Source organism: Drosophila miranda (genome assembly GCF_003369915.1).
Source record: "Drosophila miranda strain MSH22 chromosome Y unlocalized genomic scaffold, D.miranda_PacBio2.1 Contig_Y1_pilon, whole genome shotgun sequence".
Taxonomy (NCBI): domain Eukaryota; kingdom Metazoa; phylum Arthropoda; class Insecta; order Diptera; family Drosophilidae; genus Drosophila; species Drosophila miranda.
This window is the reverse complement of record NW_022881603.1, coordinates 35,744,154-35,771,067: the sequence shown is the minus strand read 5'-3', so window position 1 is coordinate 35,771,067 and position 26,914 is coordinate 35,744,154. Positions and strand designations below refer to the sequence as shown.

Genomic DNA, 26,914 nt, shown 5'->3' with positions numbered 1-26,914 from the left:
AAGCTCTACATTGACATGCTCTCTTTTACTTTTCAGTGATGCCGATTCTGCGGGGCTAGAATTCAAATTCCGCAAGTTAGTTTCTAGTAATATAATATAATTTTGTTTTAAAAGGAAAAAAAGAAAGGATACCCTTTGATAACCTTGCAGATTCATCCTTCATATTGAAAATATACTCGTAGGTATCCGATTTTCAAAAACACTTGATTTATATATGTAAAAACATGTAAGCCACACCATTATGATATAGATGTATAATGAAACTATGGGACGGCTACATTTAGGTTGTATAGTTCGCCACTTCAGCCTGCGTTCAGAAGCCACTTTTGTACTGGATTAATTCCTAGCTTTTTTCCAGTTAAAAGACCTGGAATGGGCTATAGAATGGGCTATAAAAGCAGGCGCCTGGCGTTGCCAGAAGCTGAGTCGAAACCGGCGCTCTCTGCACGTCGCACAAAGAACTCAGCTAAGAAAACTGAACTTATTCTGACTTCAAGTGCAACTTCTAAAGGAATTCAAAAGTCAAACATTGTTAGTGTGGTGCGGGTGCGGCAGTGTAACAATTAGTAACAGATCGGGGAATAGTGAATGATGTATGCTGTGTAGAAGATACTATACGCTTGGAGCGAGCATAATTTAAAGTTTTAGATAAAGATAAGTTTCAGAAGTGAATTTAAACAATGCCCAACGCCATGGAAACAACAACGAGCTCGAAAAAACCATTCAAAGTGAGTTTTTAGAAGGAGCTCATTATATTTTTATAATCATACAAAGCCCAGAAGGCAAACAAAGCGACGCCTGGCCGAGCTGGCCATGGCCTTTTTTGGGCGTTGTGTCTCGCTGTTGTTGTTGTGTTGGCCGCGTGCTGCGTTTGGGTTTTATTTGTTCCTTTTTTTATGGAAACTGGGTGAACTTTTAGTTGTAAGGCAATGAAGAGAGTGTAAAAGCTGTGGCAGCCTAAAGAGAGGCGAAAGCTCAGTAATGTGCTCTCTTCGAAAGGCAGAAACTTGACACCAATTCTCACCTCTGTGTTTTTGTTTGCCTTTGCTTGGCTTTGCTTGTGCAATTGTTTGTGTTTGGCACCCGGCTTGGGGCTGGGACCTTTGTTCCCGACTAATTTGTTTATTTGCCGTTTAAAGAGCACAAGCCCTGCCTCCACCCCTTCCTGTGCATCCTGAAGCCGGTAAAACCCACACGCAGTACATGCAACATGCAACACAGAGAAAACTTTAAAAATCCAAAAGCCGCAGCGCAATTTCAACTGTCTGTCAGAAGCAGAGATATAGAACATCTTTCTTGCTGACCGCACCTACAGAAGTTTGGAATTGGGTTCCATTTCTGCCAGATCAGATCCATTGAAATTCCGCAGCTTATGAAAATAATTAATTCAAAAACCGCCAAGCACAAATCGGCTTAACAGCCCTGTCGCATGCCCAGACAGCCATGAAAATGCCATTAGGTTAGGTTAGGTTAAGGCGGTAGCCGGGAGGGGGGTAAGAGCCTCCCGCCCCCAAGCTCACTTGGACCTATAAAAGGTCCGTTGTGTTGCCGCATGGGCATGTGCCCCTTCGCGTTACCCGAACCGTGAGAGCATACTACTGCAGGTTAAGGGCAGTCCCATCCGGTGGCTTGGATGTATTTGGACAAGTTCCCTGGTTTCCCCTCACGTATGACAGTGGGTAAGACTCTAGAGCTGCTCGGCGGCAAGGCTGGAGTACTCGAGGGAAAATTCCACTACGGCACGGCCTTTGGTGGCTCAAAGGTGGGCGACATTCAGGCGGAGTTGGAGCGCCACGGCTTCAATTACATGGGCAAGGACTTCTTCTACTCGGGCATCACTGGAGCTCCCTTGCAGGCATACATCTACTCCGGCCCGGTCTACTATCAGAAGCTGAAGCACATGGTCCAGGACAAAATGCACGCCAGGGCGCGGGGTCTCAAGGCCGTGCTCACACGCCAGCCCACCCAAGGCCGGGAGTCGGGAGGGAGGCCTCCGCCTGGGCGAAATGGAACGCGACTGTTTCATCTCGTACGGCGCCAGCATGCTGATTATGGAGGAGAGGAGGTGATGAAGGTACTGCCCCACAAGGACTCGGATTTCACGGAGGAATCCATGAAGAACGTTCCCTATTTGCGTGCCAGCATCAAAGATTCATTCAATGTCTCTCAGTGGTCAATGCACTGTCCGGGGCACGTGACTCGGCACATAACAACCACACAAGGCAATGTCCTTGTGCGTCATTTCAAGTGACTTGCGCTCGAAATAGTCAAAGCCACCTGCCAGGCCCCCAATCCGCCACTCAGAGTGACTGCCACAGATGCTGTTGTTGTTGCTGTTGTTCCTGTGTTGGAGGCAGTGCAATGAAAAGACTGCAACAAGGGGCAAGCTGCCAGCAACAGTAGCAAAAGCAACAGCAGCCAATGGGGCGCACAATGATGACAATTTAAGGCTGCCGCCAGCACCCCACCCCATCGCCTAGCCCACCGTCTATCCATACCCGGCCATACCATTCCTTCCATTCAGCTTCCAGAGCAACTCAACTCAATCTGGGGTCACCTTCCGGCTTCGCTTCAGTTTTCCTTTCAGGTCTTTTGGCTATTTGTCAAAAAGTTTGGTGTTTGCTCCCTAGCAACAAGGGGTCTGGGGATGGGATTTGTGTGTGTCTGTGAGTGTGTATAGATATTATAGATTTAAATGGGTGTTGGCCACTTGGGCGGAAAGTTAAGTGCTGTTTAACTGTCCTGCTGGGGGAGGTACGATGGATGGTCAAAGGTGGGGATGGATGATTGCACTGATGAAATGACCCATGGTTGTCCCCTTTGATGCACCTTCTGAGTGGGATAGGAATCAGTGCGGGGATTAGCTTTGCTTTGTACTCCTATTTAATGCCCACAAATGTTGAATCTAGTAAATTCCAGCTAAATTTCATCCTTACCTGATAACAGCGCTCTGCTGATAACATAGTAAGCTTGGGACTTCTCTCTCTCTCTCTCTCTCTTTCTCTCAATTTTCGTGCTCTTTTGTAAGCTCTACATTGACATGCTCTCTTTTACTTTTCAGTGATGCCGATTCTGCGGGGCTAGAATTCAAATTCCGCAAGTTAGTTTCTAGTAATATAATATAATTTTGTTTTAAAAGGAAAAAAAGAAAGGATACCCTTTGATAACCTTGCAGATTCATCCTTCCTATTGAAAATATACTCGTAGGTATCCGATTTTCAAAAACACTTGATTTATATATGTAAAAACATGTAAGCCACACCATTATGATATAGATGTATAATGAAACTATGGGACGGCTACATTTTAGGTTGTATAGTTCGCCACTTCAGCCTGCGTTCAGAAGCCACTTTTGTACTGGATTAATTCCTAGCTTTTTTCCAGTTAAAAGACCTGGACTACTCTATAGAATGGGCTATAAAAGCAGGCGCCTGGCGTTGCCAGAAGCTGAGTCGAAACCGGCGCTCTCTGCACGTCGCACAAAGAACTCAGCTAAGAAAACTGAACTTATTCTGACTTCAAGTGCAACTTCTAAAGGAATTCAAAAGTCAAACATTGTTAGTGTGGTGCGGGTGCGGCAGTGTAACAATTAGTAACAGATCGGGGAATAGTGAATGATGTATGCTGTGTAGAAGATACTATACGCTTGGAGCGAGCATAATTTAAAGTTTTAGATAAAGATAAGTCTCAGAAGTGAATTTAAACAATGCCCAACGCCATGGAAACAACAACGAGCTCGAAAAAACCATTCAAAGTGAGTTTTTAGAAGGAGCTCATTATATTTTTATAATCATACAAAGCCCAGAAGGCAAACAAAGCGACGCCTGGCCGAGCTGGCCATGCCCTTTTTTGGGCGTTGTGTCTCGCTGTTGTTGTTGTGTTGGCCGCGTGCTGCGTTTGGGTTTTATTTGTTCCTTTTTTTATGGAAACTCGGTGAACTTTTAGTTGTAAGGCAATGAAGAGAGTGTAAAAGCTGTGGCAGCCTAAAGAGAGGCGAAAGCTCAGTAATGTGCTCTCTTCGAAAGGCAGAAACTTGACACCAATTCTCACCTCTGTGTTTTTGTTTGCCTTTGCTTGGCTTTGCTTGTGCAATTGTTTGTGTTTGCCACCCGTCTGGGGGCTGGGACCTTTGTTCCCGACTAATTTGTTTATTTGCCGTTTAAAGAGCACAATCCCTGCCTCCACACCTTCCTGTGCATCCTGAAGCCGGTAAAACCCACACGCAGTACATGCAACATGCAACACAGAGAAAACTTTAAAAATCCAAAAGCCGCAGCGCAATTTCAACTGTCTGTCAGAAGCAGAGATATAGAACATCTTTCTTGCTGACCGCACCTCCAGAAGTTTGGAATTGGGTTCCATTTCTGCCAGATCAGATCCATTGAAATTCCGCAGCTTATGAAAATAATTAATTCAAAAACCGCCAAGCACAAATCGGCTTAACAGCCCTGTCGCATGCCCAGACAGCCATGAAAATGCCATTAGGTTAGGTTAGGTTAAGGCGGTAGCCGGGAGGGGGTAAGAGCCTCCCGCCCCCAAGCTCACTTGGACCTATAAAAGGTCTGTTGTGTTGCCGCATGGGCATGTGCCCCTTCGCGTTACCCGAACCGTGAGAGCATACTACTGCAGGTTAAGGGCAGTCCCATCCGGTGGCTTGGATGTATTTGGACAAGTTCCCTGGTTTGATTACGGACAGGTCCGAAATGTCCGTGAGGAAAGCGGCCCCGAGAATACGAAGACGACGATTTCCAAGGGCTGGGCAGTGGCAGAAGAAGTGGGGGACCGATTCCTCCTCCTCCTCGTCGCGACAAGGTTAAGGGCAGTCCCATCCGGTGGCTTGGATGTATTTGGACAAGGTCCCTGGTTTGATTACGGACAGGTCCGAAATTTCCGTGAGGAAAGCGGCCCCGAGAATACGAAGACGACGATTTCCAAGGGCTGGGCAGTGGCAGAAGAAGTGGGGACCGATTCCTCCTCCTCCTCGTCGCGACAACTCCTGCAGAAGTCGTTATGAGGGATTGACAGTCTAGAGGCGTGAGTGCCGATCTGCCAGTGTCCCGTAATGGCTCTAGTAACTGCAGAGCACTGTGCTCTGCTGAGTTTATACAGCTCTGCTGAGCGCTTCTTCGATCGATATGGCCATATCAATCTTGAGACTTTACAGGAAACGGTTTGCTGCCATCTCCTATTGGCATTTTGTTCGAACAATTCGTGCGTTAGGAGCCTGCACGTAGCCAAGGGCATCGCTACTTGCTCCCTCTCCGATAGGAGAGGAATCGTAGTACCCTGCCTGGCTAGCTCGTCGGCGGCGTCATTCCCCTCGATGTCCCTGTGGCTGGGGACCCATATAAGGAAAAGATCTAACTGCTCTGCGATCTCGTGCAGAGACCTGCAGAGTCTCATCAGGATTCCCGAGTGCCCAACCGCGGATGCTTTCCACAGTCTGGCTTCTCTCATTCTGAGGGCGGAAAGTGTTGCCACCTTCTTTCCCATGAGATCCACAGGGAGGAGGTCCAGCACAGTATCCAGGGCTTCCCCTGGAGTAGTGCGTAGCCCGCCAGTTATGCATAGCTCTGCCATGCGTTGAACTCTGCTGAGTTTATTGAGGCATGTCCTTCTGTCCAAGGCTGGCCACCATACCACCACTCCATAGAGCATGATTGGTCGTATGATGGCGGTGTAGAGCCACCGAACTATATAGGGCGTCATTCCCCATTTTAGTCCGATGGCTTTCCTGCAAGTATGGAGGGCCACTGTGGCCTTCTTTACTCTATCCTCTATGCTCAATTTCCAATCGAGCTTTCTATCGAGGATTAGGCCAAGATACTTGGCGTTGTTGCTGAAGACTAGCGTTTCCCCACATAGTCTTGGGGAATCAGTACCGGAACTTTGTACTTCCTAGTGAAAAGCACCAGTTCCGTTTTAGACGGGTTGACGCCTAACCCGCATTTGTCTGCCCATTTCGACATTTTCGTGAGAGTACTTGTAATGCACTCACACAACGTCTGCGGAAATTTTCCGGAGAATGCTATGGCAACATCGTCCGCGTACGCCACCACACGGCAGCCACCCCCCTCTATCTCCAGCAGCAGTGTGTTCACTGCCACGTTCCATAGGAGGGGCGAGAGGACGCCGCCCTGCGGTGTGCCTCTGCTGACAAATCTGGTACACGTTGACGTCCCCAGTGATGCCTCAACCGTCCTACATTGTAGCATCTGATCGATCAGGCTCACCGTCCTGGAGTCAACGCCCAGATCTGTCAGTGCGCCCGTGATGGCGGTCGGAAGGATGTTGTTAAAGGCGCCTTCTATGTCGAGGAAGGCTACTAGGGTGTACTCCTTAAAGTTAAGGGACGCTTCGATGATCAATGTGATCGAGTGTAGGGCCGTTTCGGTGGATCTTCCCTTCCGATAGGCATGCTGGGAGTCTGAGATCAGACTGGACGGAATGCACGCCGTTAGATGCAGCCCCAGGAGCCGCTCCATCGCCTTATCCATAGACTTATGGGTCTGAAATCTTTTGAAGCCAGGTGTCAGGAATGCACCCGTGGGAGAAGATTCCCTCGTAAATTATTTTGAGCCAGTTAATGGCTTTATGTCCCGCGTAAATCAGTTGGGCAGGGAAAATGCCGTCTGGCTCCGCGAACTTGTAGCGTTTAAAACTTCTGATCGCCCAGGAAATGTTCTCCTGGCTTAGCAGTCTCAGGATGGCATTTGAGGCGACAGAAGGAGGCGCGAGGTAGTTGGGTCTGTTTTCATCGCAGCCAGGGAAGTGGGTATTTAGGAGAAGATTTAGCGACTCATCGCTGGACGTAGTCCACGACTGGTTGGTGTTCTTCAAGTAGCCCAGGGTGGGTGTTGTCTTCGAGAGACCTCTGCGCAAGCGTGAGGCTTCTGAGTTACTCTCGATTTCGCTGCAGAACTTACGCCAGGAGGCGCGTTTGGCTTTTCTAAGTTCTTTGTTGTAGGTTGACAGACTGGCCTTGTATTCGGCCCAGTTTTGCTCAACGTTTTCAGCCTTAGCTTTATTGAAGTCTCCGGGAGGCTTTCCGGAGCTCACCCAGTTTCGGATTCCACCATTCAGGTTTCTTCCGGCCTCTGTTCTTGCCAGAGGGGCATGCTTTGTCGAGCGCCTTATTGCAGATCTTAAGAAGACGAGTCGTGGCCTCCGTGGAGAACTCCTCCTCAGATGGGGGCTCTAGGAGAACACGACAGAGGTAATCAGAGTACCGAGTCCAGTTTGTCCGCCTGATGTTCCGGAATCGGACTGGCTTCGGTACTGAGAAGGAGAAGACAGTTTCCACGTACCTGTGGTCCGAGAAGGAGTGCTCTTCCAGGACCCTCCAGGATACAATGTTACGCTGTATCTCATGAGAGGCAAGCGTGAGGTCCAGGACCTCCTTGCGGTTTTTAATGATAAAGGTGGGATCACTACCCCGGTTTAATAAGACCATCTGAGTGGTCAGTAAGTAACTGAAAAGGTACTCACCCCTTTCGTTTGTGTCAGTGCTTCCCCACTGACAGTGATGTGCATTGGCATCGCACCCCACAATTAGGCCGATATCCTTGGCCGAGCAGTCTGCGATTAGAGCCCGGAGAGGCGCGTGTGGAGGGGGGTCTGGTTGTTCATGCCCCATGTATGCGGAGCAGATCCTCAGTGAGCGCTCCTGGCCTTCGAGGCTCACTGCGGTGTGGTCTTCATTGCTGAAATTTGGGAGCAAAAATAAGTGCAACTCTCTTTTTGCAAGAATGCAGGTACGAATTTTACCTGCGGTTTTAGCTACATATAGCTTGTAGTCAGAAGTCCTCAGACCGGAGACCCTGTTTCCGAGGATCCAGGGCTCCTGAATGAGGACTATGTCGGCTCCACCCTTGGCCAGGGGGAGCAGTAGAGCAGCGCATGCTGCCTTACAATGGTGGAGGTTTATCTGCAGGAGCGTCAACGACATTCCTGAGGCTCGCCTCCACCATTGTTGCTTCTAGATCGCTGTCAGGGGACTCCGGCTCCTCCCCGACAACGATGTGGCTGAGACCTCTGGATAGGTTGCTCTCGTCGAACGCGTAGTCGTCCAAGATGTCGTCCGACATCATGGACGCCGCATCCGACGCCGGGTTGTCTTCCTCGCACGAGGCCCCCTCTTTCGGGATCTCCGGCAGCTCCGGGTCTGGCTCGACCTCCGCTTGCCTGCCCTTCCGATCGGACTTGTAAGTGGATATGGTGACCTTCTTGTAGCCATAATCCACTACACCGTCCGACTTTGCGAGGAGATCAATGGATTTCTCATTTAGGACGAGGATAATCTGGCGCCTCTGCCCTTGGATATCGTCCACCTTTGCCACCTTCCAATCGGCTTTAGGAAGGTGGGGGTTGCAGACCTGCAGTAACCTGAGGATCTTCTCAGGCTCTGCAGGCTTAGCCGAGACCCACGCTCTGGCTCTCGGGCGACTAGGGACATCTTCCCACTTCACGGCGTCCAGTTTCGCCCCTGGATAGACCTCTTTTAGGGACGCCACCGCCTTCATGTAGAGGACCGCAGAGCGAGCGTCTTGGCAGGCGATGGCTTTCACCTTGCCTTGATGCCACCCTGCGTCCTCACACTTTGGCGGTGGTCCGCCGTTCTCCTCCAGTTCCAGTAGGAACCGGTCCTGGAGCTCGTTCTCCACCAGGTGCCACTTATCGCGAGGGACATGGCCGTCCTCGGCGCCCCTGTCCAGGACACCGATCAGGGTCTTGCCCCTCGCCACCTCAGCGAACGACCGGTTCGTGAGGTGGGTCTTCACCCGCTTGGCTTGCTGGGCTTGGCCTGGCTGATTTGCCGCTTGTTGGGGGCCTTGGATGCGCCCTTTCCGGGTTTGGCTGGCTGGAACAGTGGAAGGATTGAGCAGGCCCACAGCCTCTGCTCCTTTCCTTCGGCTGACGCCTTGAAGTTCGGGTCTTCGTTGGACAGGATGAAAGCCGCTCGTCTCCTGTCCTGGTACGACGGCTTTCCTCCCCGTGGTGCAGAGACGCTGCCCGCCGGGGCTCCCATGGGTTCTTCGGTCCCGGTGCGCTTACCAGCCGCGATTACGCTCTGCTTGGCAGCCACCCCGGTATCCGCTTCGCCCTTGGAGCCACCCGACTTGGAAGGACCCGATTGGCTTTTCGGGCCCCCCCTCGCTGCGGCTGCTGCCTGAAGACGGTGGACCGACTCAGTCTCCTTCCCCGTCTTCTTTGGACCCGGTTTCCCAGGCGCTGGTGCAGAGGGATTGGCTTGTCGCTCCGGTACTTTAAGAGGAGTACCGAGCTCCTTTGCGGTTTTGTTGGTTTTTATATATTTAGTATTTGGCATAGTAGTTCCCACGAGTAGGCGGGAAGGGGATGGTCACCCGAGTCATAGCCCGCTTGCCCCGGGAAGCCTGATTTAAACTGGAGGTCGGCAGGTATCCAGAGTCCGCATATTAGCGACCGGGCACCCCCCCGGCCATGCATCCCTCGGCATATAACAGTGTCACCTTGGCCCTCACGGGGAGAGTATAGTCGCACTTCCACCGGTGTGCCCAGTTACGGCGGGTGACGGTTCGCTCGCAACCCTCTGTGTCCTAGGGGGGGTGTGAGACGCAGACCGCACCGGGTGTTACTAACCGGAGCGGCTGCGCCTCAGTTCCGAGCTCACAGTTGTGCGAGCCGACCCGTCATCCGTTTGTCCCCCTGTAGCACCCGATGGCTGACGGCCAAAAATGCCATTAAAAAGGGAAACTTTTCACCCCGTCATGTCTCTGCAATTAGCGCAGCGCCACGCCCACCGCCCACCGCCCACCGACCACCGCCCACCGACCACCGCCCACCGCCTATTCAGCCCCTTGGCTTAAATAATTTATTAAACAATTTACATAATTCCATGTCAAGTCATAGTTGGAAAGCAATTTAAGGCTGTACTAAAGCATAATTTCCCCGGGGCCGTGAATATCTGCGGCGTACGCCCATCAAATATTTAAAGGGCGACCTGTGGATCCGATCCAAGATGATGCAGGTGACTGGGAAGTGAAGCCTCTGCTCTGCCACAGAGTCCCAGACATGTAGGCGACAGGACTGCCTTTATGGGGATCCCCCGATAGTTGAGCAGTTTGAGCTGGTTGTGATTGAAGGGCCATCAGGCTAATGCCACATGCAGAATCCGTACAACTTTGTTTGGAAGCCTGTCAGGCTAAAACAAAAAAGTTATCGTCTACCAAATTTCTATGGAATTTAGTCCCCCGTTAATTGCTTGCTTTTCTGTGGCTTTTTATACCCGATACTCAAAATGAGTATTGGGGCATATTAGATTTGTGGGGAAAATGGATGTGTGTAACGTCCAGAAGGAATCGTTTCCGACCCCATAAAGTATATATATTCTTGATCAGCATCAATAGCCGAGTCGATTGAGCCATGTCTGTCTGTCCGTCCGTCCGTCCGTCCGTCTGTCCGTCTGTCCGTCCCCTTCATCGCCTAATGCTCAAAGACTATAAGAGCTAGAGCAACGATGTTTTGGATCCAGACTTCTGTGATATGTCACTGCTACAAAACTATTTCAAAACTTCGCCCCGCCCACTTCCGCCCCCACAAAGGATGAAAATCTGTGGCATCCACATTTTTAAAGGTACGATAAAACCAAAAACGCAGAATCGTAGAGAATGACCATATCTTTTAGACTGCAGAATCTGAATTGGATCGTATTATTATTATAGCCAGCATCAAGAAAACAATTTATTTTTTTCTCGCCCTGTCTCTCTCTAAAACACACGTAGCATAGGCGGCTTTGCTTAGAGTAAAACATTAGCGCCTTGATCTCAGAGACTATAAAAGCTAGAGCAACCAAATTTGGTATCCAGACTCCTAATATATCGTACCATATTGTTGTTGTGTTGGCCGCGTGTGCTCTCTTCGAAAGGCAGAAACTTGACACCAATTCTCACCTCTGTGTTTTTGTTTGCCTTTGCTTGGCTTTGCTTGTGCAATTGTTTGTGTTTGCCACCCGTCTGGGGGCTGGGACCTTTGTTCCCGACTAATTTGTTTATTTGCCGTTTAAAGAGCTCAATCCCTGCCTCCACACCTTCCTGTGCATCCTGAAGCCGGTAAAACCCACACGCAGTACATGCAACATGCAACACAGAGAAAACTTTAAAAATCCAAAAGCCGCAGCGCAATTTCAACTGTCTGTCAGAAGCAGAGATATAGAACATCTTTCTTGCTGACCGCACCTCCAGAAGTTTGGAATTGGGTTCCATTTCTGCCAGATCATATCCATTGAAATTCCGCAGCTTATGAAAATAATTAATTCAAAACCCGCCAAGCACAAATCGGCTTAACAGCCCTGTCGCATGCCCAGACAGCCATGAAAATGCCATTAGGTTAGGTTAGGTTAAGGCGGTAGCCGGGAGGGGGGTAAGAGCCTCCCGCCCCCAAGCTCACTTGGACCTATAAAAGGTCTGTTGTGTTGCCGCATGGGCATGTGCCCCTTCGCGTTACCCGAACCGTGAGAGCATACTACTGCAGGTTAAGGGCAGTCCCCTCCGGTGGCTTGGATGTATTTGGACAAGTTCCCTGGTTTGATTACGGACAGGTCCGAAATGTCCGTGAGGAAAGCGGCCCCGAGAATACGAAGACGACGATTTCCAAGGGCTGGGCAGTGGCAGAAGAAGTGGGGGACCGATTCCTCCTCCTCCTCGTCGCGACAAGGTTAAGGGCAGTCCCATCCGGTGGCTTCGATGTATTTGGACAAGGTCCCTGGTTTGATTACGGACAGGTCCGAAATTTCCGTGAGGAAAGCGGCCCCGAGAATACGAAGACGACGATTTCCAAGGGCTGGGCAGTGGCAGAAGAAGTGGGGGACCGATTCCTCCTCCTCCTCGTCGCGACAACTCCTGCAGAAGTCGTTATGAGGGATTGACAGTCTAGAGGCGTGAGTGCCGATCTGCCAGTGTCCCGTAATGGCTCTAGTAACTGCAGAGCACTGTGCTCTGCTGAGGTTATACAGCTCTGCTGAGCGCTTCTTCGATCGATATGGCCATATCAATCTTGAGACTTTACAGGAAACGGTTTGCTGCCATCTCCTATTGGCATTTTGCTCGAACAATTCGTGCGTTAGGAGCCTGCACGTAGCCAAGGGCATCGCTACTTGCTCCCTCTCCGATAGGAGAGGAATCGTAGTACCCTGCCTGGCTAGCTCGTCGGCGGCGTCATTCCCCTCGATGTCCCTGTGGCTGGGGACCCATATAAGGAAAAGATCTAACTGCTCTGCGATCTCGTGCAGAGACCTGCAGAGTCTCATCAGGATTCCCGAGTGCCCAACCGCGGATGCTTTCCACAGTCTGGCTTCTCTCATTCTGAGGGCGGAAAGTGTTGCCACCTTCTTTCCCATGAGATCCACAGGGAGGAGGTCCAGCACAGTATCCAGGGCTTCCCCTGGAGTAGTGCGTAGCCCGCCAGTTATGCATAGCTCTGCCATGCGTTGAACTCTGCTGAGTTTATTGAGGCATGTCCTTCTGTCCAAGGCTGGCCACCATACCACCACTCCATAGAGCATGATTGGTCGTATGATGGCGGTGTAGAGCCACCGAACTATATAGGGCGTCATTCCCCATTTTAGTCCGATGGCTTTCCTGCAAGTATGGAGGGCCACTGTGGCCTTCATTACTCTATCCTCTATGCTCAATTTCCAATCGAGCTTTCTATCGAGGATTAGGCCAAGATACTTGGCGTTGTTGCTGAAGACTAGCGTTTCCCCACATAGTCTTGGGGGAATCAGTACCGGAACTTTGTACTTCCTAGTGAAAAGCACCAGTTCCGTTTTAGACGGGGTTGACGCCTAACCCGCATTTGTCTGCCCATTTCGACATTTTCGTGAGAGTACTTGTAATGCACTCACACAACGTCTGCGGAAATTTTCCGGAGAATGCTATGGCAACATCGTCCGCGTACGCCACCACACGGCAGCCACCCCCCTCTATCTCCCGCAGCAGTGTGTTCACTGCCACGTTCCATAGGAGGGGCGAGAGGACTCCGCCCTGCGGTGTGCCTCTGCTGACAAATCTGGTACACGTTGACGTCCCCAGTGATGCCTCAACCGTCCTACATTGTAGCATCTGATCGATCAGGCTCACCGTCCTGGAGTCAACGCCCAGATCTGTCAGTGCGCCCGTGATGGCGGTCGGAAGGATGTTGTTAAAGGCGCCTTCTATGTCGAGGAAGGCTACTAGGGTGTACTCCTTAAAGTTAAGGGACGCTTCGATGATCGATGTGATCGAGTGTAGGGCCGTTTCGGTGGATCTTCCCTTCCGATAGGCATGCTGGGAGTCTGAGATCAGACTGGACGGAATGCACGCCGTTAGATGCAGCCCCAGGAGCCGCTCCATCGCCTTATCCATAGACTTATGGGTCTGAAATCTTTTGAAGCCAGGTGTCAGGAATGCACCCGTGGGAGAAGATTCCCTCGTAAATTATTTTGAGCCAGTTGATGGCTTTATGTCCCGCGTAAATCAGTTGGGCAGGGAAAATGCCGTCTGGCTCCGCGAACTTGTAGCGTTTAAAACTTCTGATCGCCCAGGAAATGTTCTCCTGGCTTAGCAGTCTCAGGATGGCATTTGAGGCGACAGAAGGAGGCGCGAGGTAGTTGGGTCTGTTTTCATCGCAGCCAGGGAAGTGGGTATTTAGGAGGACGTAGTCCACGACTGGTTGGTGTTCTTCAAGTAGCCCAGGGTGGGTGTTGTCTTCGAGAGACCTCTGCGCAAGCGTGAGGCTTCTGAGTTACTCTCGATTTCGCTGCAGAACTTACGCCAGGAGGCGCGTTTGGCTTTTCTAAGTTCTTTGTTGTAGGTTGACAGACTGGCCTTGTATTCGGCCCAGTTTTGCTCAACGTTTTCAGCCTTAGCTTTATTGAAGTCTCCGGGAGGCTTTCCGGAGCTCACCCAGTTTCGGATTCCACCATTCAGGTTTCTTCCGGCCTCTGTTCTTGCCAGAGGGGCATGCTTTGTCGAGCGCCTTATTGCAGATCTTAAGAAGACGAGTCGTGGCCTCCGTGGAGAACTCCTCCTCAGATGGGGGCTCTAGGAGAACACGACAGAGGTAATCAGAGTACCGAGTCCAGTTTGTCCGCCTGATGTTCCGGAATCGGACTGGCTTCGGTACTGAGAAGGAGAAGACAGTTTCCACGTTCCTGTGGTCCGAGAAGGAGTGCTCTTCCAGGACCCTCCAGGATACAATGTTACGCTGTATCTCATGAGAGGCAAGCGTGAGGTCCAGGACCTCCTTGCGGTTTTTAATGATAAAGGTGGGATCACTACCCCGGTTTAATAAGACCATCTGAGTGGTCAGTAAGTAACTGAAAAGGTACTCACCCCTTTCGTTTGTGTCAGTGCTTCCCACTGACAGTGATGTGCATTGGCATCGCACCCCACAATTAGGCCGATATTCTTGGCCGAGCAGTCTGAGATTAGAGCCAGGAGAGGCGCGTGTGGAGGGGGGTCTGGTTGTTCATGCCCCATGTATGCGGAGCAGATCCTCAGTGAGCGCTCCTGGCCTTCGAGGCTCACTGCGGTGTGGTCTTCATTGCTGAAATTTGGGAGCAAAAATAAGTGCAACTCTCTTTTTGCAAGAATGCAGGTACGAATTTTACCTGCGGTTTTAGCTACATATAGCTTGTAGTCAGAAGTCCTCAGACCGGCGACCCTGTTTCCGAGGATCCAGGGCTCCTGAATGAGGACTATGTCGGCTCCACCCTTGGCCAGGTGGAGCAGTAGAGCAGCGCATGCTGCCTTACAATGGTGGAGGTTTATCTGCAGGAGCGTCAACGACATTCCTGAGGCTCGCCTCCACCATTGTTGCTTCTAGATCGCTGTCAGGGGACTCCGGCTCCTCCCCGACAACGATGTGGCTGAGACCTCTGGCTAGGTTGCTCTCGTCGAACGCGTAGTCGTCCAAGATGTCGTCCGACATCATGGACGCCGCATCCGACGCCGGGTTGTCTTCCTCGCACGAGGCCCCCTCTTTCGGGATCTCCGGCAGCTCCGGGTCTGGCTCGACCTCCGCTTGCCTGCCCTTCCGATCGGACTTGTAAGTGGATATGGTGTCCTTCTTGTAGCCATAATCCACTACACCGTCCGACTTTGCGAGGAGATCAATGGATTTCTCATTTAGGACGAGGATAATCTGGCGCCTCTGCCCTTGGATATCGTCCACCTTTGCCACCTTCCAATCGGCTTTAGGAAGGTGGGGGTTGCAGACCTGCAGTAACCTGAGGATCTTCTCAGGCTCTGCAGGCTTAGCCGAGACCCACGCTCTGGCTCTCGGGCGACTAGGGACATCTTCCCACTTCACGGCGTCCAGTTTCGCCCCTGGATAGACCTCTTTTAGGGCCGCCACCGCCTTCATGTAGAGGACCGCAGAGCGAGCGTCTTGGCAGGCGATGGCTTTCACCTTGCCTTGATGCCACCCTGCGTCCTCACACTTTGGCGGTGGTCCGCCGTTCTCCTCCAGTTCCAGTAGGAACCGGTCCTGGAGGTCGTTCTCCACCAGGTGCCACTTATCGCGAGGGACATGGCCGTCCTCGGCGCCCCTGTCCAGGACACCGATCAGGGTCTTGCCCCTCGCCACCTCAGCGAACGACCGGTTCGTGAGGTGGGTCTTCACCCGCTTGGCTTGCTGGGCTTGGCCTGGCTGATTTGCCGCTTGTTGGGGGCCTTGGATGCGCCCTTTCCGGGTTTGGCTGGCTGGAACAGTGGAAGGATTGAGCAGGCCCACAGCCTCTGCTCCTTTCCTTCGGCTGACGCCTTGAAGTTCGGGTCTTCGTTGGACAGGATGAAAGCCGCTCGTCTCCTGTCCTGGTACGACGGCTTTCCTCCCCGTGGTGCAGAGACGCTGCCCGCCGGGGCTCCCATGGGTTCTTCGGTCCCGGTGCGCTTACCAGCCGCGATTACGCTCTGCTTGGCAGCCACCCCGGTATCCGCTTCGCCCTTGGAGCCACCCGACTTGGAAGGACCCGATTGGCTTTTCGGGCCCCCCCTCGCTGCGGCTGCTGCCTGAAGACGGTGGACCGACTCAGTCTCCTTCCCCGTCTTCTTTGGACCCGGTTTCCCAGGCGCTGGTGCAGAGGGATTGGCTTGTCCCTCCGGTACTTTAAGAGGAGTACCGAGCTCCTTTGCGGTTTTGTTGGTTTTTATATATTTAGTATTTGGCATAGTAGTTCCCACGAGTAGGCGGGAAGGGGATGGTCACCCGAGTCATAGCCCGCTTGCCCCGGGAAGCCTGATTTAAACTGGAGGTCGGCAGGTATCCAGAGTCCGCATATTAGCGACCGGGCACCCCCCCGGCCATGCATCCCTCGGCATATAACAGTGTCACCTTGGCCCTCACGGGGAGAGTATAGTCGCACTTCCACCGGTGTGCACAGTTACGGCGGGTGACGGTACGCTCGCAACCCTCTGTGTCCTAGGGGGGTGTGAGACGCAGACCGCACCGGGTGTTACTAACCGGAGCGGCTGCGCCTCAGTTCCGAGCTCACAGTTGTGCGAGCCGACCCGGCATCCGTTTGTCCCCCTGTAGCACCCGATGGCTGACGGCCAAAAATGCCATTAAAAAGGGAAACTTTTCATCCCGTCATGTCTCTGCAATTAGCGCAGCGCCACGCCCACCGCCCACCGACCACCGCCCACCGCCTATTCAGCCCCTTGGCTTAAATAATTTATTAAACAATTTACATAATTCCATGTCAAGTCATAGTTGGAAAGCAATTTAAGGCTGTACTAAAGCATAATTTCCCCGGGGCCGTGAATATCTGCGGCGTACGCCCATCAAATATTTAAAGGGCGACTTGTGGATCCGATCCAAGATGATGCAGGTGACTGGGAAGTGAAGCCTCTGCTCTGCCACAGAGTCCCAGACATGTAGGCGACAGGACTGCCTTTATGGGGATCCCCCGATAGTTGAGCAGTTTGAGCTGGTTGTGATTGAAGGGCCATCAGGCTAATGCCACATGCAGAATCCGTACAACTTTGTTTGGAAGCCTGTCAGGCTAAAACAAAAAAGTTATCGTCTACCAAATTTCTATGGAATTTAGTCCCCCGTTAATTGCTTGCTTTTCTGTGGCTTTTTATACCCGATACTCAAAATGAGTATTGGGGTATATTAGATTTGTGGTGAAAATGGATGTGTGTAACGTCCAGAAGGAATCGTTTCCGACCCCATAAAGTATATATATTCTTGATCAGCATCAATAGCCGAGTCGATTGAGCCATGTCTGTCTGTCCGTCCGTCCGTCCGTCCGTCTGTCCGTCCCCTTCATCGCCTAATGCTCAAAGACTATAAGAGCTAGAGCAACGATGTTTTGGATCCAGACTTCTGTGATATGTCACTGCTACAAAACTATTTCAAAACTTCGCACCGCCCACTTCCGCCCCCACAAAGGATGAAAATCTGTGGCATCCACATTTTTAAAGGTACGATAAAACCAAAAACGCAGAATCGTAGAGAATGACCATATCTTTTAGACTGCAGAATCTGAATTGGATCGTATTATTATTATAGCCAGCATCAAGAAAACAATTTATTTTTTTCTCGCCCTGTCTCTCTCTAAAACACACGTAGCATAGGCGGCTTTGCTTAGAGTAAAACATTAGCGCCTAGATCTCAGAGACTATAAAAGCTAGAGCAACCAAATTTGGTATCCAGACTCCTAATATATCGTACCAAGACGAGTTTGTTTCAAAATTTCGCCACACCCCCTTCCGCTTCCGCAAAGGACGAAAATCTGGGGATATTCACAAATCTCAAAGACTATTAAGGCTAGAGTAACCAAATTTAGTATCCGCACTCCCGTTAGATCTCACTATAAAACGTATATCTCAAAATTTCGCCCCACCCCCTTCCGCCTACACAAAGGACGAAAATCTGTTGCATGCACAATATTGCAGATTTGAGAAAACTAAAAACGCAGAATCATAGATAATGACCATATCTATCTGATTGCTGAATCTGGATCAGATCAGATCATTTTTATAGCCAAAGGAAACAAATCAATTTGCAGTGGCTACGTAGCGCGTGACGTCACGCTCAGACTGATTTTCTGTCTCTCTCGCACGCACTCTTTGCCGTGTCGTTTAATATTAGCGGCGTCTGCCGGAGGGGAGCCATACTGACTTAGTATCGGGTATAACTGTAGAGTTGCGGTGTCCGCAGCAACTCACAACGTTCCCCTTCGTTTCCATTAGTTTAGTTGAAAATTCGGCGAATACCATATAATACATTTGTGCTGCCAAAAATTTTAATTAAGTAGCACGAAAGAGAAAACCTCAACTTTTCACAAGTTTCATTTCAGAACAAACAACTCAATTATATTTTCGCTTCTAGAAGAGCTCCCCACATCTTTGAAATACATACATACATACATATGTATCTGCTGCATTCGGGAAAGTTTTCAATGTGGAACAGTTTTTCAGTCAAAGTGTTGAGGAACGTATAACAAGTCCATCGCTAAGCGAAGAACCATCGGCAAAGGAGAACAAGATGAGAATGGAAGAGACGAAAATTTGTATACACACATATTCTTACCGCCGCTGCGACGGCATTTTCTCAGTACCAAATAGACATCGAACTGGACAAGAACAAAATAAATACAGTCCACTAAAATCAAATCCGTCGAGCATATTATTCGCGAACATTCTTTGGTCCTTCGAGACGGATTCTTGAACAGTTTTGTGTGCTTTGGTGTTCATTGAAAATTGTTTACAATGGAACAATTAAAGGCATTGGTAAAAGCCCGTGGCAGACTCAAGGCCATTATCACAAGTGCATTGGCTTGGGCTGAACGGGAGGAACCAACTACAACGGCGCAGGTCACCTCACGAATGGAACTGCTCCAATCGGCTTGGAAAGAGTTCTCACAACTTGGAGATTCCATAGCCCTTCTCGAACACGTGGATGGGTATGGGGATCCAGAGGAAGACAATGCACTCTACGAGGAAAAGTATCTATTGGCACATGCAATGATTTTGGAGAAAAAGGGGTTAGTACAACCAACTACAACTGCAACGATCAAAGGGGATGACAGCAGAGAGCTTCATCTAAACAACGACGCAGTACTCAGCCTGCTACAACAGCAACAACAGCTATTTGAACAGTTAGCTGCAAGCCAGAACACGACGAACATGTCTATGCGTGCTGCTGGAGAGAGCGAGAGCGTCGAGTTTAGAGGCGCGGTAAATTCGAATTCTGCAGTTGGTGCGGTCACACCAATACAGAGCGAATTGCCAAAAATTCAAATCAAACGGTTCGCTGGCAGCTACACAGAGTGGCCAGAATTTCAGGATATCTATGAAAGTACAATTCATAGCAAGCAGCATTTGACGAACACACAAGTTTCTTCATTTGAAAACACTACTCATCGATGAGGCTGCCAACTTGGTACGACATTTGGCGATCACGGACACTGCTTACAACACTGCATGGGAGCGTCTCAAGGAAAGGTACAATCGGCCGAGGCATATCGTAAACTCGTTTTTGGAACAATTTATGAGGTTGCCCACAACTACTAAAATTGATGCGGCGATTTTGCGTAAAGTGTCCGACGGTGCAAACGAAATTGTACGTGGTCTGGACGCCGTAAATCAAACGGGACGCGACTGTTGGATTATATATCTAGCACTGGAAAAACTTGATGCCGACACGAGGCGCAGGTGGATTGAACGCAGTTTGAATAAAGACTCACCCACTCTCGACGACTTCTTCAAGTTCTTGGATGCTCGTTGCGAGGAATTGGAACTAAGCAAAGGGGAGCCTGCGTCTGAAGGGAAAACAGTAACTCACGGGGACAAATCAAAAAGAATCACACACTCGATGGTGGCAGTTGAATACAGCAACTGCACCAAATGCCATTCGACACAACACATTCTGTATGGCTGTCCACAATTTTTGGAAATGACAGGTTTGCAAAGGCGCTCTTTTGTAAAAGATAAAAATCTATGCTATAACTGTTTGAAGCCTGGTCATTTGAGCAACAAGTGTAAATCAAAATACACATGTAAACAATGCAAAGGTCATCACCATTCACTCCTCCATTTACCAGATACTACATCGGGTATTATCGGGATCTTTGCGCAAACAAAAGGGGATAATCAGAGCAATTCAAACGCGCATTATAACACTTCGGTGACTTCAAGTCACATTGCCCAAGCAGAGGGCACACCATCGATTGTATGTGCGCAAGGCACTGCACAATCTACTCAAGCAAAAGGATTGAACAGAAGCACATTACCCACGGCCATGGTTTATGTTAAAAACGCAAATGGGGACTACATAACATGGCGCCTCTTATTGGATACTGGCTCAGAACTCTCGTATATATCGGAACGTTGAATTCACGCTCTTGGATTGGCACGTTCACAATCACGCATCCTTGTTTCGGGAATATCTTCAGTAAAAGCCGACACCACAAGGGGATTCAGCACACTTCACATCAAGTCCCGAATTTCTGAGGATTATTTGACTGTAAACGCCCATGTACTTGGCAGAATCACTTCATCAATGGGAAGGCAAAACATTGATGCATCGGCACTCGATGTGTTTAGTGATCTTCAATTGGCTGACACACACTTCTGCACAAACGCACCAATTGACATACTATTGGGTAGCGAACACGTATGGTCTACATTTACAGGAAGGAAGATGTATGACAGCAAGGGCAATCTTATCGCCATTTCATCAATTTTTGGATGGGTTATTACGGCACTCATGACACCCCAAGCAAGCAACGCAATTTCACTAACAACAACATTGGATATAGATGCTTCGCTCCAGAAGTTTTGGGAGCTGGAGAACGTCGACTGCACGACCAAACTTGAACCCGAAGATGAACAGGTCGAGAAACACTTTCTCACCACACACACTCGCGATGCAAATGGGAAGTATATCGTGGAGCTTCCATTCCACACCACACACCCGGAATTTGGAGATACTCTACAAGGAGCTCTACAGCGTTTCGAAATGGTTGAACGTCGCTTGCAACAGAATGAGCAGCTACGAATACAATACATACATTTCATGCGAGAATATCAGACTTTGGGACACATGCGACAACTGCCAACTGAAGAAATCACCTCTGGGCAACATTTCTACATGCCACACCACCACCCTGTGTTGGGTCGAAAACTCCGAGTAGTTTTCGACGGGTCATTCCGCGACGCCAATGGTAAGACTTTGAACGACACTCTCTTTACAGGGCCGATCATTCAACGCGATCTGTTTGCTGTGTGCCTGCGCTTCAGAATGTACAAATTCGTATTCTCAGCGGATATTGTGAAAATGTTCCGCCAAATATGGGTCTGCAATAAGCATCGAGATTTTCAGAGAATCGTTTGGAGGGAAGATCCAACCGATCCAATCAAGCACTTTCAACTATGTACCGTCACCTACGGAACTTCATGTGCGCCATTCCTAGCGGTTCGGGTGTTGCAACAACTGGCTTCGGATCATCATCATGAATTTCCGAATGCTGCAAAAATCCTACTGGAAGATTTCTACGTTGACGATGTTCTTAGCGGATCAAACAATGAGGATGAGCTACTGCGGAACCGGAACGAACTTATACAACTAATGTCCTGCGCCAAGCTAGAGCTCGGGAAATGGGTATCCAATACCAAAGGCATAGCAGAGGAGGATACCGACGCCTACACACAACCAACCCAACGGTCACCAGTAAAGGTTCTGGGACTCTACTGGCATCCTGGAAAGGATACGCTAACATACAATGTGGGTCTATCTGCAAATCCTAACTGCACAAAAAGACAAGTCTTGTCCGATGTTTCACGGATATTCGACCCACTTGGACTCTTGGCACCCGTCGTGGTTCAGTTCAAGATTCTTTTTCAGCGACTATGGTTACTCAATCTGGATTGGGATGATCCACTTCCAACAAAACTGGCGGACAATTGGCTGAAGTGGCGCGCTGACCTCGACACATTGCAGCAGTTTCAACTACCACGTTTGGTTGTCAACTACGCAGACAACATCGAGTTGCACGGATTCTCCGATGCTTCTATCAAGGCATACGCGGCTGTAGTTTACAGCAGAGTAATACACGACGACGGCTCTGTGTCCGTATCTTTAGTGGCTGCAAAGACAAGGGTGGCTCCACTCAAGCAGCAATCCTTGCCACGCCTGGAGCTTTGCGGAGCACTTCTTCTGAGCCAACTCATACGATCAATTAAGGCTGGATTACGACACAAAGATACAACTGTATTTGCATGGTGCGACTCTACAATTGTATTATCGTGGTTATCATATGCACCAGCCCAGCTGAAGACGTTTGTTGGGAATCGAACCTCGGAAATTCTGGATTCCATTCCATGCCATGCTTGGCGTCATGTGGACTCCAAAACAAACCCAGCTGACTGTGCGTCCAGAGGCCTCATGGCTGCCGATCTCATCGACTTTCGGCTGTGGTGGACTGGTCCTTCATGGCTACGTGACAACGATCAATTCTTGGTAAAGTTGAACAACTCAAAGTTTTACGTTACTCTTTCAGAAACTGGCATACAAAACGAAGTCAAAACCAATTGTTTGTCTACATTGGCCGAATCACAATTGGATAATCCGCTGGAAGAACTAATAGCCCGAGTCTCCTCCTGGCGGAAGCTGGTGCACACTATTGGCTATGTCCTTCGCTTCATCCAACGCACAAAACATCCATCTCGGGACAGGAGCTCCCAATCTCTAACATTTCATGAGATACGGACTGCACGGATTCTGTGTTTGCGTTACGCGCAAACCTGCTTTCGATATGACTACCAATTGCTACTTGCCAAGAAGCCATTACGGAGCCGATCGCAGCTTGTGAAACTGTCACCAATCATTGACAAAGACAATCTACTCAGGGTCGGCGGACGATTGCATCACTCTCAATTGCTAGAAGAGGCGAAACATCCAGTTTTGCTGCCAAAGACTCATCGCATCACGAAACTGATCTTGGAACACGAGCACCGGGTCAACCTCCACCCTGGTGTCTCTGCACTCTTCGTAATTGTTCGGCAAAGGTTCTGGATATTTGGCGCACGTAACCTCGTACGCAAAATCACGCACGAATGTTTGGCATGCTTTCGACAAAGACAGCATACATCACAGCAACGAATGGCTGATCTACCCAGCATTCGTATCACACAAGCACTGCCATTTGTCAACACCGGTTGCGACTATGCTGGGCCAATCCTTCTCAAGGATGGCAAGGTTCGCAAACCACGTATAAGCAAGGGCTATATATGCCTATTCGTTTGCCTGGTCACATCGGCAATACATTTGGAACTTGCCACGGATCTCACCACTGAAACGTTCCTGGCTGCACTGCGGCGCTTCATATCTCTACGTGGCAAGTGTGCCAAAATCTACAGTGACAACGGCACAAATTTCATCGGCGCGAAACGCTCACTTGATGAAATGCAAACCCTACTGGCGTCACAGCAACACACCGACCTGGTTACTCATACCCTGGCGGATGACGGCATACAATGGGTATTCATTCCGCCTGGCTCACCTCATTGGGGTGGAAAATGGGAATCGGCAGTTCGATCTGTTAAACTGCACCTTCGACGAGTCGTCGGAACCTTAATGCTTACATTTGAGCAGATGCGTACCCTACTTGCGCAAGTCAGCGCAGTGGTCAACTCACGTCCTGTATCACACCGGATACTGAGGTCAACTATTTATCGCCGGCTCACTTCTTAACTGACTTAGTATCGGGTATAACTGTAGAGTTGCGGTGTCCGCAGCAACTCACAACGTTCCCCTTCGTTTCCATTAGTTTAGTTGAAAATTCGGCGAATACCATATAATACATTTGTGCTGCCAAAAATTTTAATTAAGTAGCACGAAAGAGAAAATCTCAACTTTTCACAAGTTTCATTTCAGAACAAACAACTCAATTATATTTTCGCTTCTAGAAGAGCTCCCCACATCTTTGAAATACATACATACATACATATGTATCTGCTGCATTCGGGAAAGTTTTCAATGTGGAAAAGTTTTTCAGTCAAAGTGTTGAGGAACGTATAACAAGTCCATCGCTAAGCGAAGAACCATCGGCAAAGGAGAACAAGATGAGAATGGAAGAGACGAAAATTTGTATACACACATATTCTTACCGCCGCTGCGACGGCATTTTCTCAGTACCAAATAGACATCGAACTGGACAAGAACAAAATAAATACAGTCCACTAAAATCAAATCCGTCGAGCATATTATTCGCGAACATTCTTTGGTCCTTCGAGACGGATTCTTGAACAGTTTTGTGTGCTTTGGTGTTCATTGAAAATTGTTTACAATGGAACAATTAAAGGCATTGGTAAAAGCCCGTGGCAGACTCAAGGCCATTATCACAAGTGCATTGGCTTGGGCTGAACGGGAGGAACCAACTACAACGGCGCAGGTCACCTCACGAATGGAACTGCTCCAATCGGCTTGGAAAGAGTTCTCACAACTTGGAGATTCCATAGCCCTTCTCGAACACGTGGATGGGTATGGGGATCCAGAGGAAGACAATGCACTCTACGAGGAAAAGTATCTATTGGCACATGCAATGATTTTGGAGAAAAAGGGGTTAGTACAACCAACTACAACTGCAACGATCAAAGGGGATGGCAGCAGAGAGCTTCATCTAAACAACGACGCAGTACTCAGCCTGCTACAACAGCAACAACAGCTATTTGAACAGTTAGCTGCAAGCCAGAACACGACGAACATGTCTATGCGTGCTGCTGGAGAGAGCGAGAGCGTCGAGTTTAGAGGCGCGGTAAATTCGAATTCTGCAGTTGGTGCGGTCACACCAATACAGAGCGAATTGCCAAAAATTCAAATCAAACGGTTCGCTGGCAGCTACACAGAGTGGCCAGAATTTCAGGATATCTATGAAAGTACAATTCATAGCAAGCAGCATTTGACGAACACACAGAAGTTTCTTCATTTGAAAACACTACTCATCGATGAGGCTGCCAACTTGGTACGACATTTGGCGATCACGGACACTGCTTACAACACTGCATGGGAGCGTCTCAAGGAAAGGTACAATCGGCCGAGGCATATCGTAAACTCGTTTTTGGAACAATTTATGAGGTTGCCCACAACTACTAAAATTGATGCGGCGATTTTGCGTAAAGTGTCCGACGGTGCAAACGAAATTGTACGTGGTCTGGACGCCGTAAATCAAACGGGACGCGACTGTTAGATTATATATCTAGCACTGGAAAAACTTGATGCCGACACGAGGCGCAGGTGGATTGAACGCAGTTTGAATAAAGACTCACCCACTCTCGACGACTTCTTCAAGTTCTTGGATGCTCGTTGCGAGGAATTGGAACTAAGCAAAGGGGAGCCTGCGTCTGAAGGGAAAACAGTAACTCACGGGGACAAATCAAAAAGAATCACACACTCGATGGTGGCAGTTGAATACAGCAACTGCACCAAATGCCATTCGACACAACACATTCTGTATGGCTGTCCACAATTTTTGGAAATGACAGGTTTGCAAAGGCGCTCTTTTGTAAAAGATAAAAATCTATGCTATAACTGTTTGAAGCCTGGTCATTTGAGCAACAAGTGTAAATCAAAATACACATGTAAACAATGCAAAGGTCATCACCATTCACTACTCCATTTACCAGATACTACATCGGGTATTATCGGGATCTTTGCGCAAACAAAAGGGGATAATCAGAGCAATTCAAACGCGCATTATAACACTTCGGTGACTTCAAGTCACATTGCCCAAGCAGAGGGCACACCATCGATTGTATGTGCGCAAGGCACTGCACAATCTACTCAAGCAAAAGGATTGAACAGAAGCACATTACCCACGACCATGGTTTATGTTAAAAACGCAAATGGGGACTACATAACATGTCGCCTCTTATTGGATACTGGCTCAGAACTCTCGTATATATCGGAACGTTGAATTCACGCTCTTGGATTGGCACGTTCACAATCACGCATCCTTGTTTCGGGAATATCTTCAGTAAAAGCCGACACCACAAGGGGATTCAGCACACTTCACATCAAGTCCCGAATTTCTGAGGATTATTTGACTGTAAACGCCCATGTACTTGGCAGAATCACTTCATCAATGGGAAGGCAAAACATTGATGCATCGGCACTCGATGTGTTTAGTGATCTTCAATTGGCTGACACACACTTCTGCACAAACGCACCAATTGACATACTATTGGGTAGCGAACACGTATGGTCTACATTTACAGGAAGGAAGATGTATGACAGCAAGGGCAATCTTATCGCCATTTCATCAATTTTTGGATGGGTTATTACGGCACTCATGACACCCCAAGCAAGCAACGCAATTTCACTAACAACAACATTGGATATAGATGCTTCGCTCCAGAAGTTTTGGGAGCTGGAGAACGTCGACTGCACGACCAAACTTGAACCCGAAGATGAACAGGTCGAGAAACACTTTCTCACCACACACACTCGCGATGCAAATGGGAAGTATATCGTGGAGCTTCCATTCCACACCACACACCCGGAATTTGGAGATACTCTACAAGGAGCTCTACAGCGTTTCGAAATGGTTGAACGTCGCTTGCAACAGAATGAGCAGCTACGAATACAATACATACATTTCATGCGAGAATATCAGACTTTGGGACACATGCGACAACTGCCAACGGAAGAAATCACCTCTGGGCAACATTTCTACATGCCACACCACCACCCTGTGTTGGGTCGAAAACTCCGAGTAGTTTTCGACGGGTCATTCCGCGACGCCAATGGTAAGACTTTGAACGACACTCTCTTTACAGGGCCGATCATTCAACGCGATCTGTTTGCTGTGTGCCTGCGCGCCAAATATGGGTCTGCAATAAGCATCGAGATTTTCAGAGAATCGTTTGGAGGGAAGATCCAACCGATC

At 49.3% G+C, this 26,914-nt stretch overlaps 2 protein-coding genes across 2 annotated transcripts in view; both read left to right on the top strand.

Moving 5' to 3' along the window:
* The first annotated feature begins 1,669 nt into the window (after positions 1-1,669).
* LOC117191642 (DNA-directed RNA polymerase III subunit RPC2-like) lies at positions 1,670-2,251 on the top strand. The gene has a single exon (XM_033396450.1). It carries the CDS (start codon positions 1,670-1,672, stop codon positions 2,249-2,251), a length of 582 nt encoding a protein of 193 aa, XP_033252341.1.
* Positions 2,252-3,468: 1,217 nt separating this feature from the next.
* Positions 3,469-26,914, top strand: part of LOC117190119 — a 35,497-nt gene continuing 12,051 nt past the window's right edge. Inside the window, exon 1 of the mRNA XM_033395206.1 lies at positions 3,469-3,754. Coding sequence (XP_033251097.1) covers positions 3,707-3,754 — 48 coding nt within the window. The 5' untranslated portion in view covers positions 3,469-3,706. The remainder of the gene's footprint in view (positions 3,755-26,914) is intronic.